The sequence below is a fragment of the Mizuhopecten yessoensis genome, unplaced genomic scaffold (genome assembly GCF_002113885.1).
Source record: "Mizuhopecten yessoensis strain PY_sf001 unplaced genomic scaffold, ASM211388v2 scaffold739, whole genome shotgun sequence".
Lineage (NCBI taxonomy): Eukaryota > Metazoa > Mollusca > Bivalvia > Pectinida > Pectinidae > Mizuhopecten > Mizuhopecten yessoensis.
Window position 1 is genome coordinate 196,684 of NW_018403697.1, and position 27,730 is coordinate 224,413.

The following is a 27,730-nucleotide window of genomic DNA, read 5'->3' on the forward strand; positions in this document are numbered from 1 at the left end:
CCCCTGGAAATTTGCACCCCCACCCCCACCCTCCCCCCAGAAAGGTTTCTGGATCGGCCACTGAATGAGTGGTCAAAATGAATTGAAACCACAAAATAAAGCTATTCTATAAAACATGTTTGACATAGTCATCAGAAGATTGGGACAAAAATATTGCTAATATTTGTTGTAGTCTCTTTGGAATTTATTGCTGAGCATTGTGTAGTCTGGTATCTACGACAAAATCTCACCAAACACCTAAAATTCTTTTCAACAATGTACATTAGGAACATTGGAGAACCAATTTAAAAAGCATGTATAGTACATTTCTAAAAAATATTTCAATCTCTCAGCAGACCCCAAAAAATGCAAATGTGAATAGTTCTTTTCACATGTTTAATGACATTAGCAGTCAATCTAATTGAAATTAGCATCGCTCCCGTTTACTGACATGTCCACACAAAATACGTTGTACAGAATGTATCAGTAAACGGCAGTAATGCGAATATATAATTTCAATTAGATTGAATGGCAGTCACCAACATGTAAAAATGGAATAAATCAAAGTTACAAATGTATCATATTGTCCAATCAATTATCACGACTGGACATGTCACATATGTCTTTGTCTGCACCCTCAATATCACTGAAGAGCTTAGTATACATATACATGTATATGTTTATATATTTCAATCTGAAAAAAGACTTTGTATAGCATTTAAGATTATGTAGACATACACAATCAACAAGGCAAAACATTGATCAACATTTCAAGCCTTGTATGATTGCAATATATACAAAGTTGCTTGGGATGAAGAACCTGGCAAAGATATATCAAAGCTTTCCAAAAAGCTGATCCAGAAATTCATTATTAAAAATAATCCTCTTGATTAACCATGTAAAATAATCTCGAGAATTATTTTATAGGATATAAATAATAATTAACCAGTCACCACCATTCTTTCGATATCTATGTGGCATATTTCTGCTATTGACTTACAACTTTCAGGTTACATATGTGGACAAAAGTTTAAAAAGATGTCGACATTATCTATGACACAATAACTTTGAGATCATATAATCAACATTATAACATTTTCTGAGACAATTTTCGTTGAGATTTTATCATGTAAGTACGTGTAGATGGATGCATGCGACATCAACTTGCCACCTGTTTATGCAAAACAGAATAGGGGAAGTCACAAATAACCAATAATTTTCCAAAAAAATTTCATGTGATGTACTATAAGATCACCTTAAATAGACTTGATTGCCAATATGCCTTTTTCTATATCAGCATTATTATCTAGATTTATTAGTGGCTGCACTTGAGTCACCTATTTACCAATATGTGATAATATTTCGGCAAAATCGTCTAAAACTAGATAATATATAAAGTTGGACGAAAAAATGTGAAAGAATGAAGTTGCTAAGTGAGTTGAGACGGGACGGACCTGGGCAACACTATATGCCCCCACCCCCATTTTATGGCGGGGCATATGACTATATAGTTTACAAATTTTGTCCACATAATCTGTGAATAGATCAACATCTTCTTATTTTATTAGGACATCTTTGAAAAATTAAGTTGACATACCTGACTCATAATTAAGTCGATGGCAGAAATATGCTACCATAGATACCCTCTTAAAATGTACAGCACATATTTACAAGATACAGATAGTTGGCACATACTGGCATTCACATATTATATTTAACTCATTCACCCCTGAAATTCTATAATGAACTATTCCAACCTTTGATTTGGAAGAGTTCAAATCTGTCTTCAGGGGTGAATGAGTTAATAGGTCTCCCAACTATTTTTCCCTGCGTCCAAGTATCTGTGCTATACGACGGCGGTTCTCTGCAAGAGAGTTGCCCTTTAACCGTCCTGAAACTTTTGCTGATTCTCCACCGAATGTTAATTCATTGTTTGTACTTGGACCAAGCTCCTTGTTAGAGGGTGCTGATGGGGTTTTGGTCTTCATAGGGCTTGCACCCTCACTATCCCGTCGGGAGAGCCCCTCTTCAGGAGGGCTAGGCTTCCGAGTATTGAAACTTCCTGACCTCTTAAGGTTTGCAGCTGAAGAGTTCCGAGATGAATTCAATGAAGAATATCCACCTTGATAAAAAAAAAGAGAAATATGACAAAAAATGCTTTTTGATGTCTTTATAATATGTCTATTTTATCCGAATCTAAGTATGCCCAACATTCAGTGATGAGTACTGTAATAGCAGAAAATATTTACATTGACTATTTCTACTGCAAGTCAATACTGCCAAAAATTGGAAAAATAGATATTTTATCCTTTTACAATTTAAATTTAACTGACCTGATGGTTTCTTCAGGTGGAGAAGTTCTTCCTTGACCTCGCTAAATTTCTCCATCAATTCAAATCTTTCCTCGCACTCCTTCCTCACCGTCTCTTGGAGAAAGGCATTCTGTGGAGCATAACACAAAAATACATGAAACTATATTGAGGATCAGGTATCTGTTATATACAGTAAAACCTGCTCATGTGACCACCTCTATTAAGAGACCACCTGTGTTAAGAGACCACTAATTTAGACTTTAAACTTAGTAGCCAATTTAGCAGCCACGTCATAGTCACCAGTCTCTTTGGAGGCATGGGTTCGTATCCCACCGCTGCCACCACGCCAGTAAGTAGAACAGGAATCCACATGTACACAATGTAGATTTATGTAAACTGGAAGTAGAGAGATGATACTAACAACATACAAGAAGAACCAATACTGGACAGCCAGATCCTGAATAAACAATATATAATGGCGTAAAAAATAAAAATAGAAACAGCGCAAGCCCTGACTAAATGATTTCTTTGCCAACTGAACCTGTATAAAGAGACCACCTGTATATAGAGAACTCATTTTGGACATCCAGAGGTTGGTCTCTGAATTACTTGTAATACAGGGTTGACCAAAGAATATTTCCACTGGTTAACATGTATGTGATTCACAGCTTTTCATCTATCAATGTAATAAGACGAGCAATAATGATGACATATTTTAACTTTCAAACACGTTTAGGTAACACTTAAGAACATATATTACTGTATATATCCTGCAATTATGGGCTTATCACCAGGCATCCTCTTACATTTTGCCAGATAAATACTGTATGCATGTTGGAATTGAAAATGTACTGACCAATGGCTATTTTAGGAAGTTTGATGTTTCATGAAGAGGAAAAACAAATCATGGTGATCGAAATATTGCAGCACAATGCATAAAGAGACCAGGAATCATAACCATTTTAAGCCTGTTTCTTGTTTTTCTGTCTATGTAACAGGAGAGGAAAAATGCATGGCCAGACCGGGGTTCGAACCTGGGACCTTCCAAACTCTAGACAGATGCTCTACCAATTGAGCTGTCTGTTCCCTAATGATCAACCCAGTGAAGTCCTGCTACATTCCTCCCTCCTTTTTCTAAGTCTTCGCCCCCGAAGACACAACTATTTACAAGCCAGGTTCATGTGACCCCTTGCCAAGCATACACCAAATGCTTGAAACAAGGGTTGGTCACAGGCACCTCTGTAACAGTGAGGAAAAATGCACGGCCAGACCGGGGTTTCAACCCGGGACCCTCCGAACTCTGACGGATACTCTACCAGTTGAGCTACCTGATTGCCAACGATCGATCCAGTCAAGTTCCGCTACATCTATATAACTTTCATTTTGTATGCTTTTGATATGAATTTGTTCCTAAATTATTCAAGTTACATCTCTTTACAGTACATCACCCTCGGCAACCAATAGCACTACATGAGTTATGTCCCCTTTTATTTTAGCTCGGCTCTTCCATACGCTACTCATACCTCCTCCTTTCAGAGTTATGTCCCCTTACCTCCTCTTGGGCAGTCTTTAGCTGGCCAGCTTGGTCTTCCACCTGTTGTCTGGTATCCTCCAACTCTTGGTGGGTCTCTTTCAGCTGTTGTCTCAGAGTGGAGATCATCTCCTCATTCCCAATGTCCAAACGCCCTGAAAGGAAGGAACAAATATATAATGACAGGATCTTGTATTTGTATTTAATTTCATAGCAATGGAGCATTAATTATCATATAAATCATGAAAGTATCTTGCTCAAGGATACAACACAAGTGCTGTGACGTGACTCGAACCTGCAACCCTTCGGTAACAAGCCCGGCGTCCTACCACTAAACTACCGTCTAAATATTTACAAATGCAATTTCATTGTCCTAATAAAAGCACACCCTTACCTTTAGTCAGTGTGTATGTGCTGGTCCCTTGGACTTATTGCAGGATAACCATTGTACATTGTACTTATGAAATGACATGAAAATGTTGAGCATTATAAAGCCAGCTTAAACTGAAGCTTCACGATGAAGATTTGGGTGGTGCAGTGGATACATGCCCTTCACCAAGACGGCCAGGGTTCAATTCCCTGATCAGACATGAAAATGAATGGGACACCTAGTGTCCAACCAAGGGGGTCTTCTACAGGCACTCCAGTTTCCTCCCACAATTAAAATCCCTTGAGCTCTACATACCATCTGAGCCAACAAGAGTGCCTAATTTAAGTTAGATAGAACCTGATAGAATGCAATTGTTGTAAAATAAATAAAGATAGACAAACCCTTTCAGCCCTATGTATTTTTTCCTGGATAAGTCCATTATGGTCTATAGTGTTGAAAGGGTTAAAGTTAAAACTTAGAATCTGGAATTCCTTACCTAATCTGTTCTCGAGGTTTTGTATAATAGACTTGAGACTCTGGACCTCCTTTCGTAACGAGTCCTCACTATCTTTAGCACGTTCTTTGGTGTCCGACAGGAACTTCTGTAGATCTCGAATCTCTGACCGATATTTACTCTCCAGGGAGTTAAGTTGAGCTTTCAACTGCAAATTTGAATTCAAAGACAAATGTTTTTATTTTATTTTTTCTCTTGAAAAAAATTCTAGTACATTGGTTATGATATGATCATCATGAAATATGTATCAGGTATTTATTTTTGCAGTTCTCTCCAAATATTATTACGTCATAAAGGTCCAGACAACCATTAAACATATGTATACATGGAAAGGGTGACACATCATAGGGGGTCATTAAAATCTTCAAGTATAAGTGGCCCCCGGGGAATTTCACTGGAAAAAAATTCAAAACGATTTGAGATCCAGTAGTTACAGTTGATATACACTACTGTATGCACATGTCATTAAAATGTCATTAAAATGTCATTAAAATATATCAAAACATCCTTAATGGGGTAAAAAGTTGTTAAAATTGACCATCATGATATCTCGTATGGTACTATATGATTTTAATACAAGAAAAGCATAAAATCTAAGGCACTCACCATGATTTAAAATTCTGACCCAATATTACCCTAGTAATTTTTTCTGGCAAAAAGTGTCCTGGTAAATATTAAAATTTTGTGATACAAAATTCAAAAGCAGACAACAAATATTGTTTGAGGCCAATAATAAACATGCACCAATCATAAGCTGTCATGTGATTGTGACACTGACAGTGAATAACTGTGAACTCTTCTATTTGAAGGAGTGTAAAAGAAAAGGGGATATTGATTTGGTTTAATTTTGTTTAACATCCTATTAACAGCTAAGGTCATTTAAGGACGTTGGATATTGATAAACTGTTTTCAAGTTTAAAAATTTCAGAACTTTAAAATGTAGCTGAACTTTGATGGATCATTAAGCTAGTTATAAATTGACGACACAAAATACTGATAATGACTAAACTGCTGGTGTACACATTTTTGATTTCCACTGATTCTTCCAGCTAATGTTGATGCTGTCCAAATACAATGAGAATAAAAACAAAAGTCTGTAAATATATTTGGTACATGCATTCCAATTCTCAGTGCGAACTCTTTTAAAAAGGAGATTGATGTAGTCACTACACTAGTGTATGCATGTAGCAGTAATTTGTGAGAAAATTGACAATACATATTCCTGGTATCTTTTTTAAAGAGTGATTGAATTTCAAATTATGAATTTACAACATTTATTTATTGAATGATCAATATTAATTAAGATAATTAACATGCAGCAATGCTACAGACATGTCTGTGAATAAATCTCACTGCTATTAAATCTGCATGCTTTACTCACTGAGTTATATAACACTGTTTTAGTTTGTTAAACTCATTTACGCTGAAACAGACACAATGTTTTTATACACAACAAGAACTAAAGAACATAAAAGGCATATTATAAATCCTAATACGATATTACATTAAGCCTTGTCAAATGACAGCGCTTTGGCTATTACACTTGTATAACCGGAAAGAGAATAGTGTGCTCTTATTTTTTACCAGGGCTAGACGGCCGCTCTACCACTGAGCTGAAAGGAAATTCCCTGTAGCTCAAAGCTAGTAGGCGACCGTAATCCTATGAACAATTAGAATCTTTGACACTACTCCCCCCTTTTTAAATGTGTTCGCTCTCGAACACCACCACCCAGGTTCTAACTCCCTGTCACCACAGGAAGGTCCACAGACATCATTTGTAACACGAAAGAGAATGGTGTGCTTCCATAGGGGATCAAACCCTCGATCTCCAGGTTCCTAGTCCGACGCTTTACAACTGATCAGCTAAAGGGAAATTTCCTCTAGCTCGAAGCTAGAAGGCGAACGTAATCTGATCTACAATTAAAATCTGCCACACAAGTATCATATTTATCCAGCAAAATATATTGCAATTCAGCAGAAATGGAAACAAATTTTATTTCATGGTCCTGTAATAACCCCCACCCTCTACTTTGAGTGAGAAATCATGAGTTGGTTCCCTGGGTTTATTGTAGGATATTTATGGTAAAACCACTCGGCCCATTTTTAATTCCTGTGCACCATTTTCAAAACTTTCCCTGGGTTTATTGTAGGATATTTATGTTAAAACCACTCTGCCCATTTTTAATTCCTGTGCACCATTTTCTAAACTATGTCTATGTTTCTCTCATTATTTTGTTAAATGTCCTGCCCCCAATGTTGAATAAATCACCAAAATTATTATCTAAGATTTAATAACCCTTTCACCACTGTAGACCACAATGGACTCATCCAGATAAAAGGATGGTAGAGTCTACTAAAGTTACCTAGGGGTGGAAGGGTTTAAATAAAAAAATTGGGGAAAAAGTTCATAAATACCACCAACGTAGGTTTTATTCTGATTATGATGAATATTGGATAAAAATACATTCAGAAATGACCAGAAAATACATTGATATCAGTTACTTCTTCAGCTAATGTTGGTTGCGTTAAAAGATGGAGTACTCACAACAGCCTCATGTTCTTTGTTAGAATTCTGATATTTTCCCAAAAGTTCCTGGTACTTTTCTTTCTCAATCTGAATTTCCTGGAAAAAAAAAGAAATTTTTTTTGTTTCATTTGAGTAGAATTTTTGTGTGTGAATTAATAATATGAATATAAGGTATAGTGTCATATGCAAAGAAACAGTAAAGGTGAGAAAAGAAGAAACTAAAAATAACAGAATCAACATCGTGTCAGAAGCTATACATGTCGGGACGCTGATCCCTGGACAATTCTGTGGGACATTTAACTGCCTGTCAGGGCAAATGCAAAACAAGCCATTCAGACTGATATGTCCCCACTTTGACCATCAATGCACATATCAGAGAAACTAACTGAAACGCAAAAACTTAATGTTGATGGAGATGCTGACAAAGTCAATGGACCATGAAAGGTACGCCGCATCCAGCATTTGATGCATGGGTTGAGATATGTACTTCCTAAGATGCATCTATGGTCCAAGTTTGATTGATCTAGCATTTACTTCGTGGCAGCACACCAAAATAAACAATTGAACATGTACTTATAGAATAACGGACCAAAAGTTATTTTTGACAAGCTAGTGATTTCAATATAATCTTCCCTAACTTCATTGTTAAGTTTGAGTAAAGTATGTGAATGCCAAGAAAATTGAAGTAAGCACCGCTCGAAATCTGAAATTCTCAGTCATTAACAATGAATACAGTCTATACATACTAGAATGAAGTTTTCCTTGAGTCGTTCCTCCATAGCATTCAGGGAGGCCACATGCTTGGCTCGCTCCTTCTGTAACGCCTCCTCCAGCTGAGTGAAAGAGTACAGACATTTATTCAATTTTGTAAGCATTATTTTGCTATTTTTAGCCAATAACAGCGTAAACAGTTTCTTTCCTTTCATAGATACAGTGAGTTAACCCTTTCAAACCTATGTAATACCGGTGACCCAAAACAGAAACGCCCCCAGACATTTTGCCCCTGTGCAAAGCTGCACACAGACATGGAAATATATCAAAAGTATACATTTTTCAAAAGTTAAATACCTGAACATTTCATTTATCCTAAAATCTGTCATCAGTTCCTTATTAAACTCCTTCAGTGGCCCAGTAATTAGCCGGAACTTATTTCAGATAGGAACTACAAACGTATGAAACACTTGCTGATTGGCTGATTTAGTTGTGTGAGTCCTTTAACTCTTTCACCCCTGTGTAACTTTAGTAGACTTTACCGTGCATTGATCTGGATGAGTCCATTATGGTTTACAGTGGTGAAAGGGTTAAAGGTGTTTTAACCAAACCCGAAGGGGCCTAAAAAATCTGATTATTTTTCCTGTAAATATGGCTGTTACATCAAAGACTACAAAAAAGTATATTAAGACAAAATTTCAGGTCCAAATACCTTTTTGAAGACTGATCGTACAGTTTATCATGTTCTGTACCAATAATGGCCTTCATCCAAATATTTTGTTTGTTAATGTTATATCAAATCATTATAATGAATAAATAGATTAACTCATTCACCCCTGAAGACACATTTGAACTCATCCAATTCAAAGGTTGGAATAGTTCATGAAGAAATTTCAGGGGTAAATGAGTTAAGGAGGTCATGTTTTGCAGTAAATATTACAGGGGAGACAACTCTTACAAACAAGAGGCCCAGAGAGCCTGTATCGCTCACCTGGAAATGTTAGCAAAATTGAAGTTGAAATAGCCAATTGTTGCTAGTAGTGCACATGTATTACTGTTCAAATTTGGTCAAAATACCTTCATCCCAACGGAAGAAGAAGGATATTAAAGCTATTCCTCTATATCCCTTATTGGGCCCCGTCTCTGCCCTAAGGGGGATCAGACCCACCGTTTATACAAAATTGGTTCCCCTTAATCCAAGGGTGCTTCATACCAAATTTGGACAAAATTCTGTCATTCCTACAGAAGAAGAAGAATTTTGAAGAATTTGCTATGTTTCCCCTGTTTGGCCCCGGCCTCTGCCTCCAGGGGGTCAGACCTACCGTTTATGCAAATTTGAGTGCCCTAGGCCCAAGGATGCTCCAGACCACATTGGGATCAAACCCTGTTATCCCTATGGTAGAAGAAGGATTTTAAAGGTTTACCTCTATTTCTCCTATTGGGCTCCACCCCTCTACACCCAGGGGGGCCACCCCCACCGGTTATACAAAATTGAGTCCCCTTGGCCTAAGGATGCACCAGACCAAATTTAGTCAAAATATACTGGGCCGTATAGGACTAGTTGTGTTTTAAAGGAAAAGTTGATGGACGGACGACGGACGCTGCTGTATGGCATAATTCAGACTATTGACTTTTTTTACCTTTTCTGGCCAACACTCTGCCTCAAACATCTTCTGTTTAAAGCTCTCTCGCAGTTGTTCTATCCGGTTTTGATGGGACATAATCATAGATTCTCTGCAACATATTTCAAATATCATTTTTGCGTATACTTTTTGGGATGCACCATACATTAATGTATGCTCAGTAATTCAACTCCAATAATTTAACAGGTACAAAATATATAGAAGTACAATGTAAAAGTGAACTGATGATACCGGGATATGACTTAATTATCAACGAAAGCACGACTACATGTCACAGGGGCATAGGTTTATATATAAAACTGATCTTTCGCCGATTGAAATCAATTTTGAATCAATTTAGATGAACAGTGGAAAAATAAAGATATGAAATATGATCACTTTGCAAATTTTTAAGCTTTTATTGGTTTGTTAAAATTGAATGTTAATGAATTATATGTATGTATTGTGTCATTCAAGATTGATATGGATAGAGAGGCAGATATTTGCCTGCTTCTAACTTTTTTCCTATTAAATTCCTATCAATCCTTGCACCACTGTAGACCATAAAAGACTCATCCAGATCAATGCATGGTAGAGTCTACTAAAGTTACCTAGGGGTGAAAGGGTTAAGAGGAATATATACATTAAAACCCAGAAATATTATCTTACATGCTAAATTACAAAACATCTGAATGTTCTGTAAATGACATTTCTGAGAAAAAAACTAAGAAAATGATATTCAAATTAAATTAAACACAGACATTTAATACCTATTAATTAGTGGTTGTTTGGTTTGACTATTTCTAACTATAACAGGAAGACAATTGGTGCAAACTTTAATTTTAAAATCTATTAACAGAAAATGATAAACATGAAACATTATGTAAAAGCATAAAATAAACAATGTTTATTTGAACAAATTATTTAACCCTTTCACCACTGCAGACCATAATGGACTCCTCCTGATCAATGCACAGTAAAGTCTACTGAAGTTACACAGGGGTGAAAGGGTCTCCTTTTAGTCACTCCATCTTATCTAAACACACCTCTCTCCCTTTAGTTGTTCGATCTCTTCCTCAGCTTTTGCCAAAATATTCTTCAGTTCTCGTGTTTCCGCTAAAAAAATAAGTATGAACTATATTGAGACATATGTTTTACATTTTGTAATCGTATGTATGATTCTGGCATGCTATCTTTGTTGTTTGCCAGGTCTGTGTTTGATTCTGGCACTTAATAATATATATAGCAAATCATCATAAACACAAAACGACCAACTCAGAAACAAGGAACCAAGAGTGCATTTTGCCCTCTTTGAGGCAAATCAGAAGGATGCGACAAATCATTATGAAAAAAGTGAAGCAATATTTTGTAATACCATCGGTTCATGTATTTATTTCGCTGATGATCTAGAAAAACTCATAAGCACCAGTGCAGACACTTCATTGAATTGGTGTACTCCATTTATGACGTCACAAATAAATTTAAATTGCCTGAATAGCCCCAAGACGGGTGAAAGCGCTAGCCGATTATACTTGTCTTCGTGTTTTGTTTTATTATGTATATATATATTATAAAAGTAGAAAAATGATCCTTACATACTATAAAAGCAGAAAAATGACCCTTACGGATCATATATATATTTTGCGTGCCACTTTGCCTGTCTTTCCAAACAGGCAATGAATCTTGCCATAAGGGGCACATGCCATAATTTCTTGCAGATTTGTGAGACAAAATCAAGTGGGAATGCTGCTTTGTTCCCAGGAACCGGCACAACTGGTATGCTAGAATCAAGTTCCTCATTTAAGACCCTGTTTTGTGGTCAAGCATAATTCAAGTAGAACCGAACTGTGAGAGTCATCCTCCTAGCACCTACATGTACCTCAAATAATGTTAAATATTGTAAACCTCACGGCAGACTTGTGAAAGAGATTTAAATTGGTTGTGCTTCTTAATGCCACTGGCAACCAGCACAACTGGCACATCAGAAACAAGTTGGCCCTTTAAAACTCTGTTTTGAGATTCAACATAATTGATGTTGACTCCAACACGGAGTCATTCCAGCACCTACCTTAAATAATGTAACATACTACATGTAGACCCCATAGCAGAACACGGTTAGAAACTTACTGACGGTGAGGGTTGCCTTTCTGTGTATTTCCTCCTCCTTCCTTTTCTGTTCTTTAAACCGAGACTCTATTGATTTCATCTCTTTGGTCAGTGTCATCAGTTCTGTATCTTTCTTTTTTAAGTCACTTTGTAGTCTGTCACAGAAAAGAAATCTTGAGTTCAATTTTGTATTGCAGAAGAATTAAGAGGTCCAATGCCCACATTTTCACATATGCTAATTAGGCATCTTTAACCAAATTGCAGTTTGCATCATCAGAATGATTTTTTATTGAAAATTTATATCATAGAAACACAATGTACAAGATAGTAAATTTGAAGTCATCTTAATAATGCTGGGCATCATGACAGTTTGGAATGAAAAATTAAATCTTTCTTTTTTTAATTACCCTGGTACATGTATATGAATATAAAAATGTTATTTTGACTAACAAGACATTCAGATTTTTTTTTCCATTTTTTTTAAATTGATGAATAAGCTAGACTGGATTTTGGTTTCAGTTATAGGGAACACCTGGAAATTTGGTCCAAATGTGACAAATAATGCCATAAGACCTATACCATAAATATCAATGCAATATGTCCAGAGGGCCAATTCACAATATCTCACTAAAAGTAGGGAGGACTTATAACAGGACAATTGACCAGTATTTGTTTGTACTTTTATCGAACTGCAATATATTTTAATGGGCTTATTACAAGGCATGGGCTAATTGGGGGGATACATATGGTATCGTGGGATGCAATATCACACAAGAATTTTTTTCATATAACAGAAAGTTGTCCTATACTTTTGTAATGTCATTTCTGTGTTCTGCTCCTTCCTCCTAGATTGTGCTGTTATATCTTCGATCTCCTGGGCTTTATTTCTGTATAATAGAAAAAAAAAGACAATTTAATAAAAATTCTAAAATTTGAAATTACTTGTAAAATACAGAACTATACCATACTTAAACGTTTCCTTCGACGATTTAAAAGTTATAGGAAAAATATTTCTGAAAAAAAGCACACTTACAAAAAAATTACCATAATTAAGATATTAAAGAGAGAAATAATATAGGCAACCTTGATACTCCAGGGGTTACACTCACTTACACTCTCTGCACCCCTGGGATATGTCATGACAAAATTGAAGGCTCAGTGTGCGTAACCTTGTGGATGAGACAAGAAGACTAGTTCAAACCTTTGATGTACATCATGATGTAAGTCGGGTGTCGTTCCTCTGTAATCTTCAAAGGACATGCAGGTGTCAGCCTAGCTATTGGTAAGGTTGTTTTCACCTGAGACCAATCAAATAGCTAGCCACCTGCCTTCAATTTTGCTATGACATAGTCCAGGGGTGCGGAAGGCGAAAGTGAGCGTAACCCCTGGCTATCGAGGATGTAATGTAGGTAAAGAGCTGTGAGAAGGGAGATAACTTCTATTACCTTAGACTGTCCTTGAATTGCTGACTTTGTAAGTTAAGTTGACGAGTAGTCGATACTGCATCATCCAGTTGTTGTCTGATGTCTGTAAGTAAACAAGATGGATGTTGAGATTTGAACTAAAAAAACACAGATACATTGTATAAGGTTTTGTTAAGCGACCACATTTCAGTTAGCTGAATAACGTCAATTTTTTAACCTTTTCACGTACCACTGTAGAACAAAATGGACTCATCCAATTCAATGCATGGTATAGTCTATTTAAGTTACATAGGGGTGAAAGGGTTAATAGACAGGTTACTATAGTTCTCCCACCAGTGAGCTATAATTGTTACAGATTGGCTAGTTTAAGAAAAAATATTATGATATTTCTTTTTTCTGCTTCTCTAGATCTCAAAATGTTTTCAAAAGAAAAGAAATGGGGGCAGGGGGCAGTATATGTACATACAATTTAAAAATAAATTTGTGCTGCTCATTCACAAAAATGGGGATAGTAGTGATTTTTCTGAATCAGGACAATACAATAAATATAGTAATTCAGGGTCCCTGTACTATACTACACATACCACTTACTGTGACGTAACTATGAATTAGAAGCTTTTAACTGGCATGACTTACATTAATAGTTTTATAATAAATTACATATATATGTATTTCTGAAAAGAAACCCATGTACCGATAGTTAAAATGACACAAAGTAAGAATCTTACACAGCATGAACATGTGTGACGCCGCAAAATGATTTGATTTGATGCAAATATTTTGTCACACGTTATCACCACCCTCAAAATTTCCTGATTCACAGATCAGCAGGAATGTACGATCAGAATTTGAACCATGGAAAACTCTTATTACAATATAATTACTCTAACCAACTGAGCTACCTACCTACCTGGCAGTTTGATCCCCAATACAAAATTGATTGGAGGTTATTGTACATGTCTGTATGAAAATCTACAGTGTTCTGCTTGCAATGGGATGGGAATCCTTAATACAAACACTTACAATCCTATCACTGATTATACAAACCTTTAATACAGGTTTCTAGACTGTCACACTTTTGCTGTAGTTTGGAATTTTCGTCCCGGACATTGGACAGGGACTTCAGTTCTTTCTCCTGGCGCCGTACCTTTTCTGTCATCATTGTTGACTGCATTGAGGATTCTGATTTCTCAGATTCTAGTTTTTCAATCTGCTCCAGAAGCGAGGACATTCCTGGAAACAGGATTATAATTGATTGAAATCAGTTTAAATAATATATACTTGTGTTTCCTATTTCTCAGCCCAATTCTGTGAAAGTATTTTTCGCAAGGTTCAATTTTTTGCAGTAATGATTTTTCCAAGAAAATGTCACCATACCTGAAATCAGCCACAATTAAACCCTGCGAAATTGACTAATTTAGCAAATCTACAAAAAAATAGGGACTGTGAAAAATAAGACTTTTACAGCATACAGTTGCTACCAATAATATCATATCATGGTCTATACATGTCTGAAAAAAAGAGAGAGGTGTGAATGGTCATGTTTATGAAACTTAACAAAAAACGATGAGTAAAAACTGAGTGAAAGAGGACTATTGTGAATGGAAACCCTCCTCATTGAGGGCATATATTGTTCAGGGATTAAACTGAGGGCCCTTCAACCCTGGCAATCCCTATCCAAACTATTGCTCGAGAATTAAAACCATTGAAAAAAAAAGGCAGAAATTAAAACCCTCAAATTTATTACACCCTACAAAACATCATTGTTGATTTCCCTCTTCCTATTTACCAACAAAAAGAAAGCTTACTCAAATATTTTATTGATATATATTTGAATATTTACTCTCATTTTTCATTGAATTGGTTAGAAAATCTCCACATGATCATGAGAGGTGACTTTACCTTTTTGTTCAGACTGGTATTTCTCTATAATGTTTTTCTGTAGTAGTTGTAATTCAGTTTGGACGTTTGTGTCCCGTTCCTCTACAAACTTGTGTACATCCCTCATGGCCTGTCGTTGGGAAGCTAGTTGGGTCTTTATATAGGGAAGTTTCTCCTCAAATAAGGTAAATTTTAGTCTGCAAAACAGTGAACAAATTTCTGATTGATTATATACACTGTAAAACAACTATATGTAAGTATCAGACAAATATTGTTCATCTTACTGTAAAAGTGGAAATTTTGGTGGTGTGGAATTATATATGCTCACATTTTTCGCATAGAGTAAAATAGCATAAAATTATCCACACACAAATATTTAATTATAGATTACAAAGATTAAAGATTCATAGAATATAAGATTTTAGAAGCATAACCAATGTGGGAATTTCAACACTGCAATCAGTTTAAAGAGTACGCAAAGATTTCCTCACTCGAAGATTTCTTCTTTTACAGTATCCCTGTGTTGGTTTTTCGAAATAACAAAAGGATTGAAATTCACATTTATACAGGAGGAATCTTGCATGCGCTTTGACCCATTTACATTCCACCTGAGGAGCCTGAATGGACAAATGCACTCAGAATTACAATTTTCAAACTTTTGTCTTGTATTTAATGTCTATAGATCTATACATATTCCGTCTTTTCGTATTGCAGAGTTATCTGCTCTTGTGAGCAGGTATTGATTGTTACGTCATTAGTTTGTGCGAGAAAATTACGTCGTTTTCTCAGAAATTTATGACGTTACTCTCACAAACAAATGACGTAACAATCAATACCTGCTCACAAGAGCAGATAACTCTGCAATACAAAAAGACGGAATACAACTTACAAGGTCAAAGAGGAATTATCAAATTTCTAAACACAATTATTTCATTCAAAAAATATAATGATGTTGATACCAAGGTGTAAAGTATTTGCCAACATTTTAAATTCATTTCCAAGTAAAGTAATTCACTGTAATATTTCAATACTTTCTGTTGTCACTGTTGAAATAAACAAATGGATATCCGTATAACCATACTGTTGTCACTATGGCAGGGGTCGACACTAACACTAGTCCCGGACTAGTAGATTTCAGCAAGGACTAGTGTATCACCTAACTTAACTGGTCCTTCGGACTTGTGAAAAATATCATTATAAAATAAGAGTATTCCTTTATAAAATTTAGAAAACTGCTTAAAATAGGATATATTGCACAATCGTTGTCAAAATTCTCCTAAAACTTTACCATGGCAGTTGTTATTTTAATTCCCCTACAGTCGATTACAATGTACTTTTGATGTTTTTGTGCTGTACATCGCGATGTTTTCTTATGGAAACCTTGGACTAGTTACATTGACAAAGGACTAGTAAATAATCTGTTCAACTAGTCCTGTGGACTACCAAGCAAACACAGTTCGTATCTTACTCTGTATGGTAAAATAATCCCTGGATACAAGGGACAACTAATGTTTATGTACCTGTAGCTTTCTCTCTCTGTGATAGTTCTATTGAGCTCTCCCTGAGTGTTCTGGTTCTGTAATCTCAGGTGGTTTGAAAGTTCTTCCTCATTTTTTAAGGAACTTCTGAGTGAGGATATACTGTAAAAAATGGTTATTAAAAAAGAAAACAATTAACTTGCACTGGATGCTTTTAGAGATAGATTATCTATAGCTATAACCAAGCAAATGTGCGACATTATAAACATTGATGTTTCAGAATTAATTAAACACTTCAAGCCGAGGAAAAACAATTCTGAAATAAGATAAGATAGGTTTATTTCCGTTTCAGGAATTATCAAATTCCTCTATACCAGACTCATAAATAAATACATTATAGATATATCATGCTAATAGTTATAAATCATAAAAAACAGCTAATTTTCTATATATATATATATGCATAGTACGCTTAATATTTTATTGTAGCTCTGTAGTTGTAGAAAAGTTCTTGATTGTTCTAATGATTGTCCAATTTATTTTTAAAAGAGTTAACATTTGGTGCCGATATAACAGTTTCAGGTAATTTATTCCATATTGGTAGTTCTGATTGAAAAGTAGTGCTTCCTTAGCCCGCTTGTTGATCTTTTAGGGTATAATGTCATTGTGTGTATCCTGTTGCTGTGCTGTTGAGCGACATACATGCATCTTCCCATAGGATTATAATCAACTGAATTGCAACATTCTTTATCATAAATACCATTCAACATTTCATATAGTTCTATCATTTCTCCTCTAATTCTCCTTAAGGCTATAAAGAAATAGTTGTTTTTCATAGCTGTCTTAGTGCAACGAGGCCAGTGTATTAATAGATTGATTATTTTTCTCCCATATATATCTAACAGTATTTTTATGTGAAATAAAGGTAAACATGGACCCAAAACACATACAGGCAATTTGTTGATGGATTGTTGACGTGACGTCATTGTATTGTTGAAGTGACGTCATGCCATTGTTATGAATAGGGGAATCCCCCCGTCTCAACCCTAGGGCGGAGACAGATAAATCTAGCACCGGCAAAACGGGAGATAAATCTGTCAGGTGTGGGAGAAATGTGTTATCCAAACCCGACCCAATTATACTTACATGTTCTCCATATTTTGGGAATTTTCCCGTAGTTCCTTTGTTTCTCCCATTAGTCGGTCATAATCAATCCTGAGCTGTTTTTCTCTCTCCATACTGCCTCTGTAATGCTCCATCTCGGCAATTGTCTTCTTTAACTTTGCCTCCATGGCTTTGATCTCATTGTGGATGAGGTAGCTCACCCCACAGTACTTACATATAGTGTCATCATGTTCCATCTTTCGAATGCCCTCTGGTAGAGGGTGTTGTGGGTGGTAGTGCTCAAACTCTCCTGGCTCAGCCTTGGTATCCTCAGGCTTGCCGTCCGACATTTTTGTTTTCATAACCTTAATTTCAAATTCTCTCTGTAACTTCTGTTATTCTGTAACAAAGGAAAGTTGATTACTATCCTTAAACAAAAGACAGTAGAAATGAATAAACAGATAAAAGTCAGATAACCAACAGTTATAATTAACATGGATTTTTATAATCGATTGTCAAACTGAAACTGCTTCCATTTCAATTTTAATTTGTGGGATTGGGAATGAGCCAGCCTCACAACAACTGTTTCTACATTAAGTACATTCATTAGACGACATGACATATATATGTCATGGTAGCAGTCTAACAAAACTGATGACTTTGGTCATAACCAGCAAAAAAAAGAGTTTTCAACATTGAGTGTTAAGTTGCAAGATTATTTTAACAGTGGGAACTGTGGTTGAATCTTGAATCAGAATTTAGTTTTGTGAAATGTTGATTATATATCATTTGTCATCCTTGTTTCATAATAGAAGTAATCATTTTATACCTGAACACAAGCATCTTCAAATGCAGGGACTAAGTCCTGTTAAACACCCTCTGTTTTCAGAGATAAGATTAGCGCACTCCATTTTTAAGACATTTGTCCGCCATGTTGAATCCAATGAAAACATTCCTCATCCGGGCAATGTCGATTCTAATTCAGGAAACGGAGATCGGACCGGATATGAAAAGCATCACACTGCAATCGATCATAATACCATTCTGAACGAGATAGTCAAATGATTCGTTTTTGCATTAATATTAACGAAATATTTGACAAATTTGACGGTAACATAAAACTCTGTTATATTGAATATCAGATTGTTGCAATATAACATTCTGACGATTTAATATTTTTTTTACACAAATATAGGAACCTAAAATGATGTTTTTATTGCAGATTTAAAAGTGTAAAGATTTTTCTTTCTTTCTATTCTGTTTTATGGCATGTTTTAATCTTACTTGCTCCAGGCTACATGTTTGTCCATGCATACATCCTAAATAGATTTTTTTTTAGAAAAATTATACCTTGTTTATATAAGATCACTATTTGAATATGTCTGCAAAGTATGGGACAATTATAACATTACACAATCTAATAAATTAGAGAACATGCAGTATGAAGCAGGTCGAATAATAACTGGATTACCCATTTTTACAAAAAATAGAGAATTTATTTACAGAGAGCTCGGATGAAAATCGCTGACAGATAGACGCAGGATTAGAAAATTATCCATGTTTTATAATATTTATCATGATAATGCTCCCCCATTTCTAAAATCTCTTCCACCTATTGTAAAAAATCTCTCTAACTACAATCGTAAAAACAAGAAAAACTTTCAAAACCCACACTATATATAGACTGCAAGTCACAAAATCATCCTTCATACCAAGCACTTTAGACTCCTGGAATGATCTACCAATAGAAACAAAGCTAGTCATCAGAATCCATAAAACAATTCAAAACTCTTCTTCAACCTCAAAGCACTATCCTTTCTAATATCAAATTCTTTCTTGAATATGGGTCTAGTAAAGTTAATATTTTACATTGTCAATTACGAAACCGCAGTAGCTCTTTTAATTACGACATGTATAAAGCTCAGCTTCGAGATGTTTTGGTTTGGTTTAATTTAATTTTGTATAGCGTCCTATTAACAGCTAAGGTCATTTAAGGACGTGCCTCCATGTGTGTAGTGCATGCGTGCTAGCGTGTGTGTATGCAGGAGACAGGGTATGTTGGTGTGCTTGCCTTCTTGTGATAGCGCGGATCGTATGCCGACTTTATAGTGCTATATCTCACTGAAATGCCATGCCGAAGGCACCAAACACAGCATTCCGCCCGGTAACATTATACTGACAACGGGTGAACCAGTTGTTGCCATTTCCCTTAATGCTGAACGTTAAGCAGGGAATAACAACTACCATTTTCAAGGACTTTGGTATGTCCCGGTCTGGGGATAGAACCCATTGCCTTCACGAACGCTCAACATTCAAGCCAAAAGTGAGGTGTTGCCAAGAAAGGCGCTAGGAAATAAAAGGTAATTAGAAGTAGAAAGAAAGATAAAGATCCCAAATATTGCAATGGGCGCAGCAGATTTATTTTGGTCTCTTTTGTGTCCCCAAATAGAGGGCACCAAATCAAATCCCGAATTCTACAGGGTGTTCCCACATTAGTCGCCTCCTACGATACATCCAGTGGGTAACAGCAGATGTATTCTTTTCCCGATCCACCACCCGCAGGGGTGACACCTTCGAGACGACCCTACTTGCGATTGCGGATATGACTCTGAAGACTCTTCCCATTCTTACTAAACTGTAAAAAAAAAAAAAAAAAAATCAATCCCGTAATATAATGCTTCAATCCCTCGACTGTTATAACGAAATCACGGCGGAACACCTTCTCTTCGGAGATGCAAACCTTGACTACAATCTAAACATTCAGTAGGTCTGTACAATTGTTCAGTTTTAGCTCGGAATGGTTTAACATATACTATATCCAACAGTCATATCGAATAGCCAGGATACTTACTTTGACTATTCCCATCTTTCTCTCTTCTCAACCTCCTCTCTTATTCCAGCCCTCTCTCTTTTTCCAACACCATCGATCTCTGTGTATTAACTTCAAGCTTATCGTTTCATTCATATCATAAACGTCACCATATAATAAAGAGCACGTATCTGGTTTTCCTAATCACGTCGGCTAAGTACGTAAAGCAGGAATTGACAGAAGGACTAGGAGTGACACAGGAGAAAGACAGTGGCACGGGATGTGATTACACTTTAGATCAGCAGAAGGCTATGTGTGTATTGTGTATAGATTAGGTATAAATCACACACGCGATATCCAGTGAACCCTTCGAGTACACATTTCAAAAAATATAAGCTGGTGTCCCTAATCCTATCCTTACCTCTTTTGCTGTAACCCCGTCTTTAACTTTAAAATATTCTTATATTTCTATTTAAAAACAAAACGTTTTAGGCTATTGCTAGCCCGAGTTTCCTCTGGCCCTGACACCAGACTAAGACATTTTGACAGATATGTCAGAATGTCTAAGTCTGGTGTTAGGGCCAGCGGAAACTCGGGCTTGACTATTGCGTGACACGGTAATTTTGTATATTTATTTATTTGTTATGGAAAGGACGTAAGTAAGCTGCAAACACTTTTGTCCAATCCATTTGTCTTTTGTTACAAGAAAATTTATTTCAACTAAACATACATGTATGCATAGGCAATAAGTACCTTTGGTGAAAGACATGTTTTTATCAGTATCAAATATGAAAAATGGGAGCAGGGCACATGTTTTCTAAATTTTATTATGCCATTTCCAACCAACATTTCAAAATGTATCTAATAATGAAAAGAAAAAAATAATTAAAACATTAAATCGGTTTTATGTGGAAAATTAGGATTGATATCACACACATAAATGATGTATTATATACACCAGAAAGATTCATGCTGGTTAAGGATTTGAAAAGTATGTAAGGATTATGAGACATGTTGTGATGTTAAGAAAATGGCGCGGCTATGATGGTTAAGCCATTGTAATAGTTGTTTTCGCGGGCCATTTATTGTCAAGTTTTCCTCAATCACCAAAACCCGGCTCGTCCTTAAAAGATCATAGCTGTTAATAGGACGCAAAACACACACACCAAACACTAAAGGTAAACCACTATCTAGATAATCCTCCCCCCCCCCCCCCCCCCCCCCCCCCNACACACACACACACACACACACACCCTTTAATTCCATTTTGACTATAACTGTAACGCCACTGTCTTCGGTAAGTAAAGCAAGTGTTTCATGATCAGAGGCCAAAGGTTCGAATCCTGATCTGCAGTATAAACTCAGATCACGGTTAGTGCTTTATTTATTTTTATCTATCTATACATACATGTTTTATTTTCAAGTTTTAACGTATGATTTGCTTTCAAAAACCATTGACCAAAGCTCTAGTCATACCGTTTCCAGTGAATGGTTACAGTTTCTCGCAGTGGTGGCGGCATCCTTAATCAAATTTGAATGATTCGGTATCTAAGGACGCTAGATTTCCATAGGACCAATACATACGCATGTTGGATTCTGAAAGTGCTGCCTGAAATTATATATTTATTTTATGAATATTCGTGGCTGACTTCCGCTCTGCACTCTGGAGTATACTCCTCCGCTAGACAGGTAGGGTCGTTGGTATCCTAGACATTGTATTGGAAGGGTTCACTCTGGGGACAAAGTAATAAACACATACGTCAAATTAACTCTATTATCAATAATTTACAGACGAGTAACATAAAAGCACACGGACGACATGTTTTTATTTCATTTGATTTCAATACAGTTTATTGATTAGTGAATAAATATATTTTGGAGTGTTTGCGTTAAAAGCCGTGCATTTTCCTCTCCTGTTACACACACAAAAAAAAAACCCAACATAAAACACGAATTACCGTTATCATATTTATGCCTTAGTGTTATCATTTCAAAGAACATAAATTGTATATTTTGTGTTAGGTTTATTATTATGTGATATCTCTGTGGTCAAAATGAGGCTTATATATATGAAATAGATGAATTAATAAAAGGAATTATGGCGAACTTGAGCCCGTTTCGACCTTAACACTACGTTGCCCTAAACATAATTATCTACACATTCCGTTCAGGCAAAATTTTCAAAATATGTTTTCAGAGAATATCTGACAATACTGTCCGTTTATTCTATCTTCAATAATCAGGATCTGCAATTTCAGGCTTTCTGGTAATTAACTAACTCATTTTTTTTCCCCCCTTCTTCATTAGAATTAGGAATAATTTAGATGATACATGTATGTGTTAAAATCTTGTTGATAACTATATACTTTCAAATCAGCCCCAGATTTACCATAAACTATGGTCGGCAATCACAGAAAATGCCGTCATAAGTTGTAATAACTTGTGTAAAATCCGATATACCAATTTTGGACAATAACATACGTTTAAACAAAATAATTTGACACTAATTTTCTAACAGATGAACAACAACAAAATCATGTTCATTATAAATTATTCCAAACGTCAAGATCCAGTGTGTACTTTGTGTGGAAAGCGAAGGACGTTGGAACATTGAGTTCAATTTGCAGGATATGGGCCTGTATTCCTTATTCAAGTGATAAATTAATAAAATTTCACCTTTTGTCAATGACTTAGAAGAGTTTTGAAATGATACATTTGACTCTTTTACGCGTATCATGCCAGCTGCTTTAAGGGAGTAACACGAATGTTAGTTCGAGCAAAATATTCATACTTCCACATGAGAACAATTTCATGAATATGAACAAGGTTTCGATTTAATTGGCGGATACTCGGCAGAAGCAAAGGAGAGAAAGACAAAAAAAATGTAGCCGCTCTTTGGTTAGAGGGTGTTTTATTGTCGGAACAAATAGTGTCACGTTAGAAGAGGTTTACCAACCGAACGATAGGAAACTGTAAAATACGAAGACTTGCTGACGGAGTGCAACGAGAAGTAAGAGCAAAAGTGGAACCTGTAGGTTTTCCAGAACTATCATTATTGAGGATGCTTGAACATCAAACTGGGCCTGACAAACAGGAAAGTAAAGGATGCTGAACATGATTGTAAAGGTTGACAAACAGAAATGTAATGGCTGACAAACAGGAATGTTAAGGCTGACAAACAGAAATGTAAAGGCTGATAAACAGTAATGTTAAGGCTGACAAACAGAAATGTAAAGGCTGATAAACAGTAATGTAAAGGCTGACAAACAGAAATGTTAAATCTGTCAAACAGGAACATAAAGGCTGACAAACAGGAAAGTAATGCGAAGGCTGACAAACAGGAATGTAAAGGCTGACAAACAGGAATTTTAAAGCTGACAAACAGAAATGTAATGGCTGATAAACAATAATGTAAAGGCTGAGAAATAAAAATGTAAAGGCTGACAAAAAGGAACGTTAAGGCTGACAATCAAGAACGTAAAGGCTGACAAACAGGAACGTGAAGGCTGACAAACAGGAACGTAAAGGTTTACAAACAGGAATCTAAAAACTGACAAGCAAAAATGTAAAGGCTGACAAACAGAAAAGTAAAGGCTGACAAACAGGAATGTAAAGGTTGACAAACAGAAATGTAAAGGCTGACAAACAGGAATGTAAAGGCTGACAAACAGGATGGTAAAGGCTGACAAACAGAAATGTGAAGGCTAACAAACAGAAATGTTAAGGCTGACGGACAGTAAAATCAAACATGGGTGTAAAGGTTGACAAACAGGAATGTAGAGGTTGACAAACAGGAATGTAAAGGCTGAAAAACAGGAACGTAAAGACTGACAAACAGTATTGTATAGGCTGACAATCAGAATGCAAAGGCAGACAAACATGTATGTAAAGGCTGACAAACAGGAACGTAAAGGCTTACAAACAGAAATGTTAAGGCTGACAAACTGTATTGTATAGGCTGACAATCAGAATGCAAAGGCAGACAAACATGTATGTAAAGGCTGACAAACAGGAACGTAAAGGCTGACTAACAGAAATGTTAAGGCTGACAAACTGTATTGTATAGGCTGACAATCAGAATGCAAAGGCAGACAAACATGTATGTAAAGGCTGACAAACAGGAACGTAAAGGCTTACAAACAGAAATGTTAAGGCTGACAAACTGTATTGTATAGGCTGACAATCAGAATGCAAAGGCAGACAAACAGGTATGTAAAGGCTGACAAACAGGAGCGTAAAGGCTGACAAACAGAAATGTTAAGGCTGACAAACTGTATTGTATAGGCTGACAATCAGAATGCAAAGGCAGACAAACAGGTATGTAAAGGCTGACAAACAGGGACGTAAAGGCTGACAAACAGAAATGTTAAGGCTGACCAACAGAAATGTAAATGCTTACAAACTGTATTGTTTAGGTTGACAAACAGAATGTAGAAGCTGACAAACAGGAATGTAAAGGCTGTAAAACAGGAATGTCAAGGCTGAGAAACAGGAACGTGAAGTTTAACAAAATGTAATGTAATGGTTGACAAACAGAAATGTAATGGCTGACCAACAGGATTGTAAAGGCTGACAAACAGATATATAAAGGCTGACAATTAGAAATGTCAGTGCTGACACACAGTAATATAAAGGCTGACAAACAGAAATGTAAAAGGTTAAAAAACAGGGATGTAAAGTTTGACAAACAGAAAAGTAAAAGCTGATCAACAGTAATGTTAAGACTGAAAAACAGGAATGTCAAGGCTGAAAAACAGGAATTTCAAGGCTGACAAACAGGTATGTAAAGGCTGACAAACAGGAATATAAAGGCTGACAAAGAGAAATGTCAGTGCTGACAGACAGTAAATTAAAGGCTGACAAACATAAATGTGACAACTGACAAAACAGATATGTCAAGACTGACAAACTGAAACGTCAAGGCTGACAAACAGAAATGTAAAGGCTGACAAACAGGAACGTAAAGGCTGACGAAGAGAAATGTCAATGCTGACAGACAGTACAATATAGGCTGACAAACATAAATGAAATAGTTGAAAAACAGGGATGTAAAGGTTGACAAACATGAACGTGAAGGTTGACAAACAGGAATGTAAAGGCTGACAAACAGAAATGTCAAGGCTGACAGACAGAAATGCGAGGAATGACAAAACAGAGATGTCAAGGCTGGCAAACAGGAACGTAAAGATTGACAAACAGGAATGTAAAGGCTGACAAACAGAAATGTCAAGGCTGACAGACAGTCAAAAAAAGGCTGACAAACATAAATGTGACGACTGACAAACAGACATTTCAAGACTGGCAAGCAGGAATGTAAAGATTGACAAACAGGAATGTAAAAGCTGACAAACAGAAATGTGAGGACTGACAAAACGGAAATGTCAAGGCTGACAAACAGGAATGTAAAGGCTGACAAACAGGATGGTAAAGGCTGACAAACAGAAATGTGAAGGCTGACAGACAGTAAAATCAAACATGGATGTAAAGGTTGACAAACAGGAATGTAGAGGTTGACAAACAGGAATGTAAAGGCTGAAAAACAGGAACGTAAAGACTGATAAACTGTATTGTATAGGCTGACAATCAGAATGCAAAGGCAGACAAACAGGAATGTCAAGGCTGACAAAAAGGAATGTAAAGGTTGAGAAACAGGAACGTGAAGGTTGACAAACAGAAATGTTAAATCTGTCAAACAGGAACATAAAGGCTGACAAACAGGAAAGTAATGCGAAGGCTGACAAACAGGAATGTAAAGGCTGACAAACAGGAATTTTAAAGCTGACAAACAGAAATGTAATGGCTGATAAACAATAATGTAAAGGCTGAGAAATAAAAATGTAAAGGCTGACAAAAAGGAACGTTAAGGCTGACAATCAAGAACGTAAAGGCTGACAAACAGGAACGTGAAGGCTGACAAACATAAATGTGACGACTGACAAACAGACATTTCAAGACTGGCAAGCAGGAATGTAAAGATTGACAAACAGGAATGTAAAAGCTGACAAACAGAAATGTGAGGACTGACAAAACGGAAATGTCAAGGCTGACAAACAGGAATGTAAAGGCTGACAAACAGGATGGTAAAGGCTGACAAACAGAAATGTGAAGGCTGACAGACAGTAAAATCAAACATGGATGTAAAGGTTGACAAACAGGAATGTAGAGGTTGACAAACAGGAATGTAAAGGCTGAAAAACAGGAACGTAAAGACTGATAAACTGTATTGTATAGGCTGACAATCAGAATGCAAAGGCAGACAAACAGGAATGTCAAGGCTGACAAAAAGGAATGTAAAGGTTGAGAAACAGGAACGTGAAGGTTGACAAACAGAAATGTTAAATCTGTCAAACAGGAACATAAAGGCTGACAAACAGGAAAGTAATGCGAAGGCTGACAAACAGGAATGTAAAGGCTGACAAACAGGAATTTTAAAGCTGACAAACAGAAATGTAATGGCTGATAAACAATAATGTAAAGGCTGAGAAATAAAAATGTAAAGGCTGACAAAAAGGAACGTTAAGGCTGACAATCAAGAACGTAAAGGCTGACAAACAGGAACGTGAAGGCTGACAAACAGGAACGTAAAGGTTTACAAACAGGAATCTAAAAACTGACAAGCAAAAATGTAAAGGCTGACAAACAGAAAAGTAAAGGCTGACAAACAGGAATGTAAAGGTTGACAAACAGAAATGTAAAGGCTGACAAACATGAATGTAAAGGCTGACAAACAGGATGGTAAAGGCTGACAAACAGAAATATGAAGGCTAACAAACAGAAATGTGAAGGCTGACGGACAGTAAAATCAAACATGGATGTAAAGGTTGACAAACAGGAATGTAGAGGTTGACAAACAGGAATGTAAAGGCTGAAAAACAGGAACGTAAAGACTGACAAACAGTATTGTATAGACTGACAATCAGAATGCAAAGGCAGACAAACAGGAATGTAAAGGCTGACAAACAGGAACGTAAAGGCTGACAAACAGAAATGTTAAGGCTGACAAACTGTATTGTATAGGCTGACAATCAGAATGCAAAGGCAGACAAACAGGAATGTCAAGGCTGACAAACAGGAATGTAAAGGTTGAGAAACAGGAACGTGAAGGTTGACAAACAGAAATGTTAAATCTGTCAAACAGGAACATAAAGGCTGACAAACAGGAAAGTAATGCGAAGGCTGACAAACAGGAATGTAAAGGCTGACAAACAGGAATTTTAAAGCTGACAAACAGAAATGTAATGGCTGATAAACAATAATGTAAAGGCTGAGAAATAAAAATGTAAAGGCTGACAAAAAGGAACGTTAAGGCTGACAATCAAGAACGTAAAGGCTGACAAACAGGAACGTGAAGGCTGACAAACA

General features: G+C 36.2%; 1 protein-coding gene across 2 annotated transcripts; it reads right to left on the reverse strand.

Moving 5' to 3' along the window:
- Nucleotides 1-36: 36 nt before the first annotated feature.
- On the reverse strand, nucleotides 37-18,498 carry LOC110452363 (leucine-, glutamate- and lysine-rich protein 1-like). 2 transcript variants are annotated; one of them, XM_021500849.1, is made up of 16 exons: nucleotides 18,389-18,498; nucleotides 17,602-17,951; nucleotides 16,498-16,617; nucleotides 14,999-15,174; nucleotides 14,144-14,329; nucleotides 13,118-13,199; nucleotides 12,482-12,559; nucleotides 11,694-11,827; nucleotides 10,613-10,682; nucleotides 9,585-9,678; nucleotides 7,980-8,066; nucleotides 7,252-7,329; nucleotides 4,689-4,854; nucleotides 3,844-3,977; nucleotides 2,313-2,421; nucleotides 37-2,101 (listed from the first exon to the last, which is right to left on the reverse strand). In XM_021500849.1, the coding sequence occupies exons 2-16, from the start codon at nucleotides 17,919-17,921 to the stop codon at nucleotides 1,797-1,799; spliced, it is 2,139 nt and encodes a 712-aa protein (XP_021356524.1). In that variant the 5' UTR covers nucleotides 17,922-17,951; nucleotides 18,389-18,498; the 3' UTR covers nucleotides 37-1,796. The 2 variants fall into 2 exon arrangements, with proteins under 2 accessions (XP_021356524.1, XP_021356516.1); XM_021500841.1 differs by having other exon boundaries at nucleotides 17,602-17,959.
- Nucleotides 18,499-27,730: the final 9,232 nt, after the last annotated feature.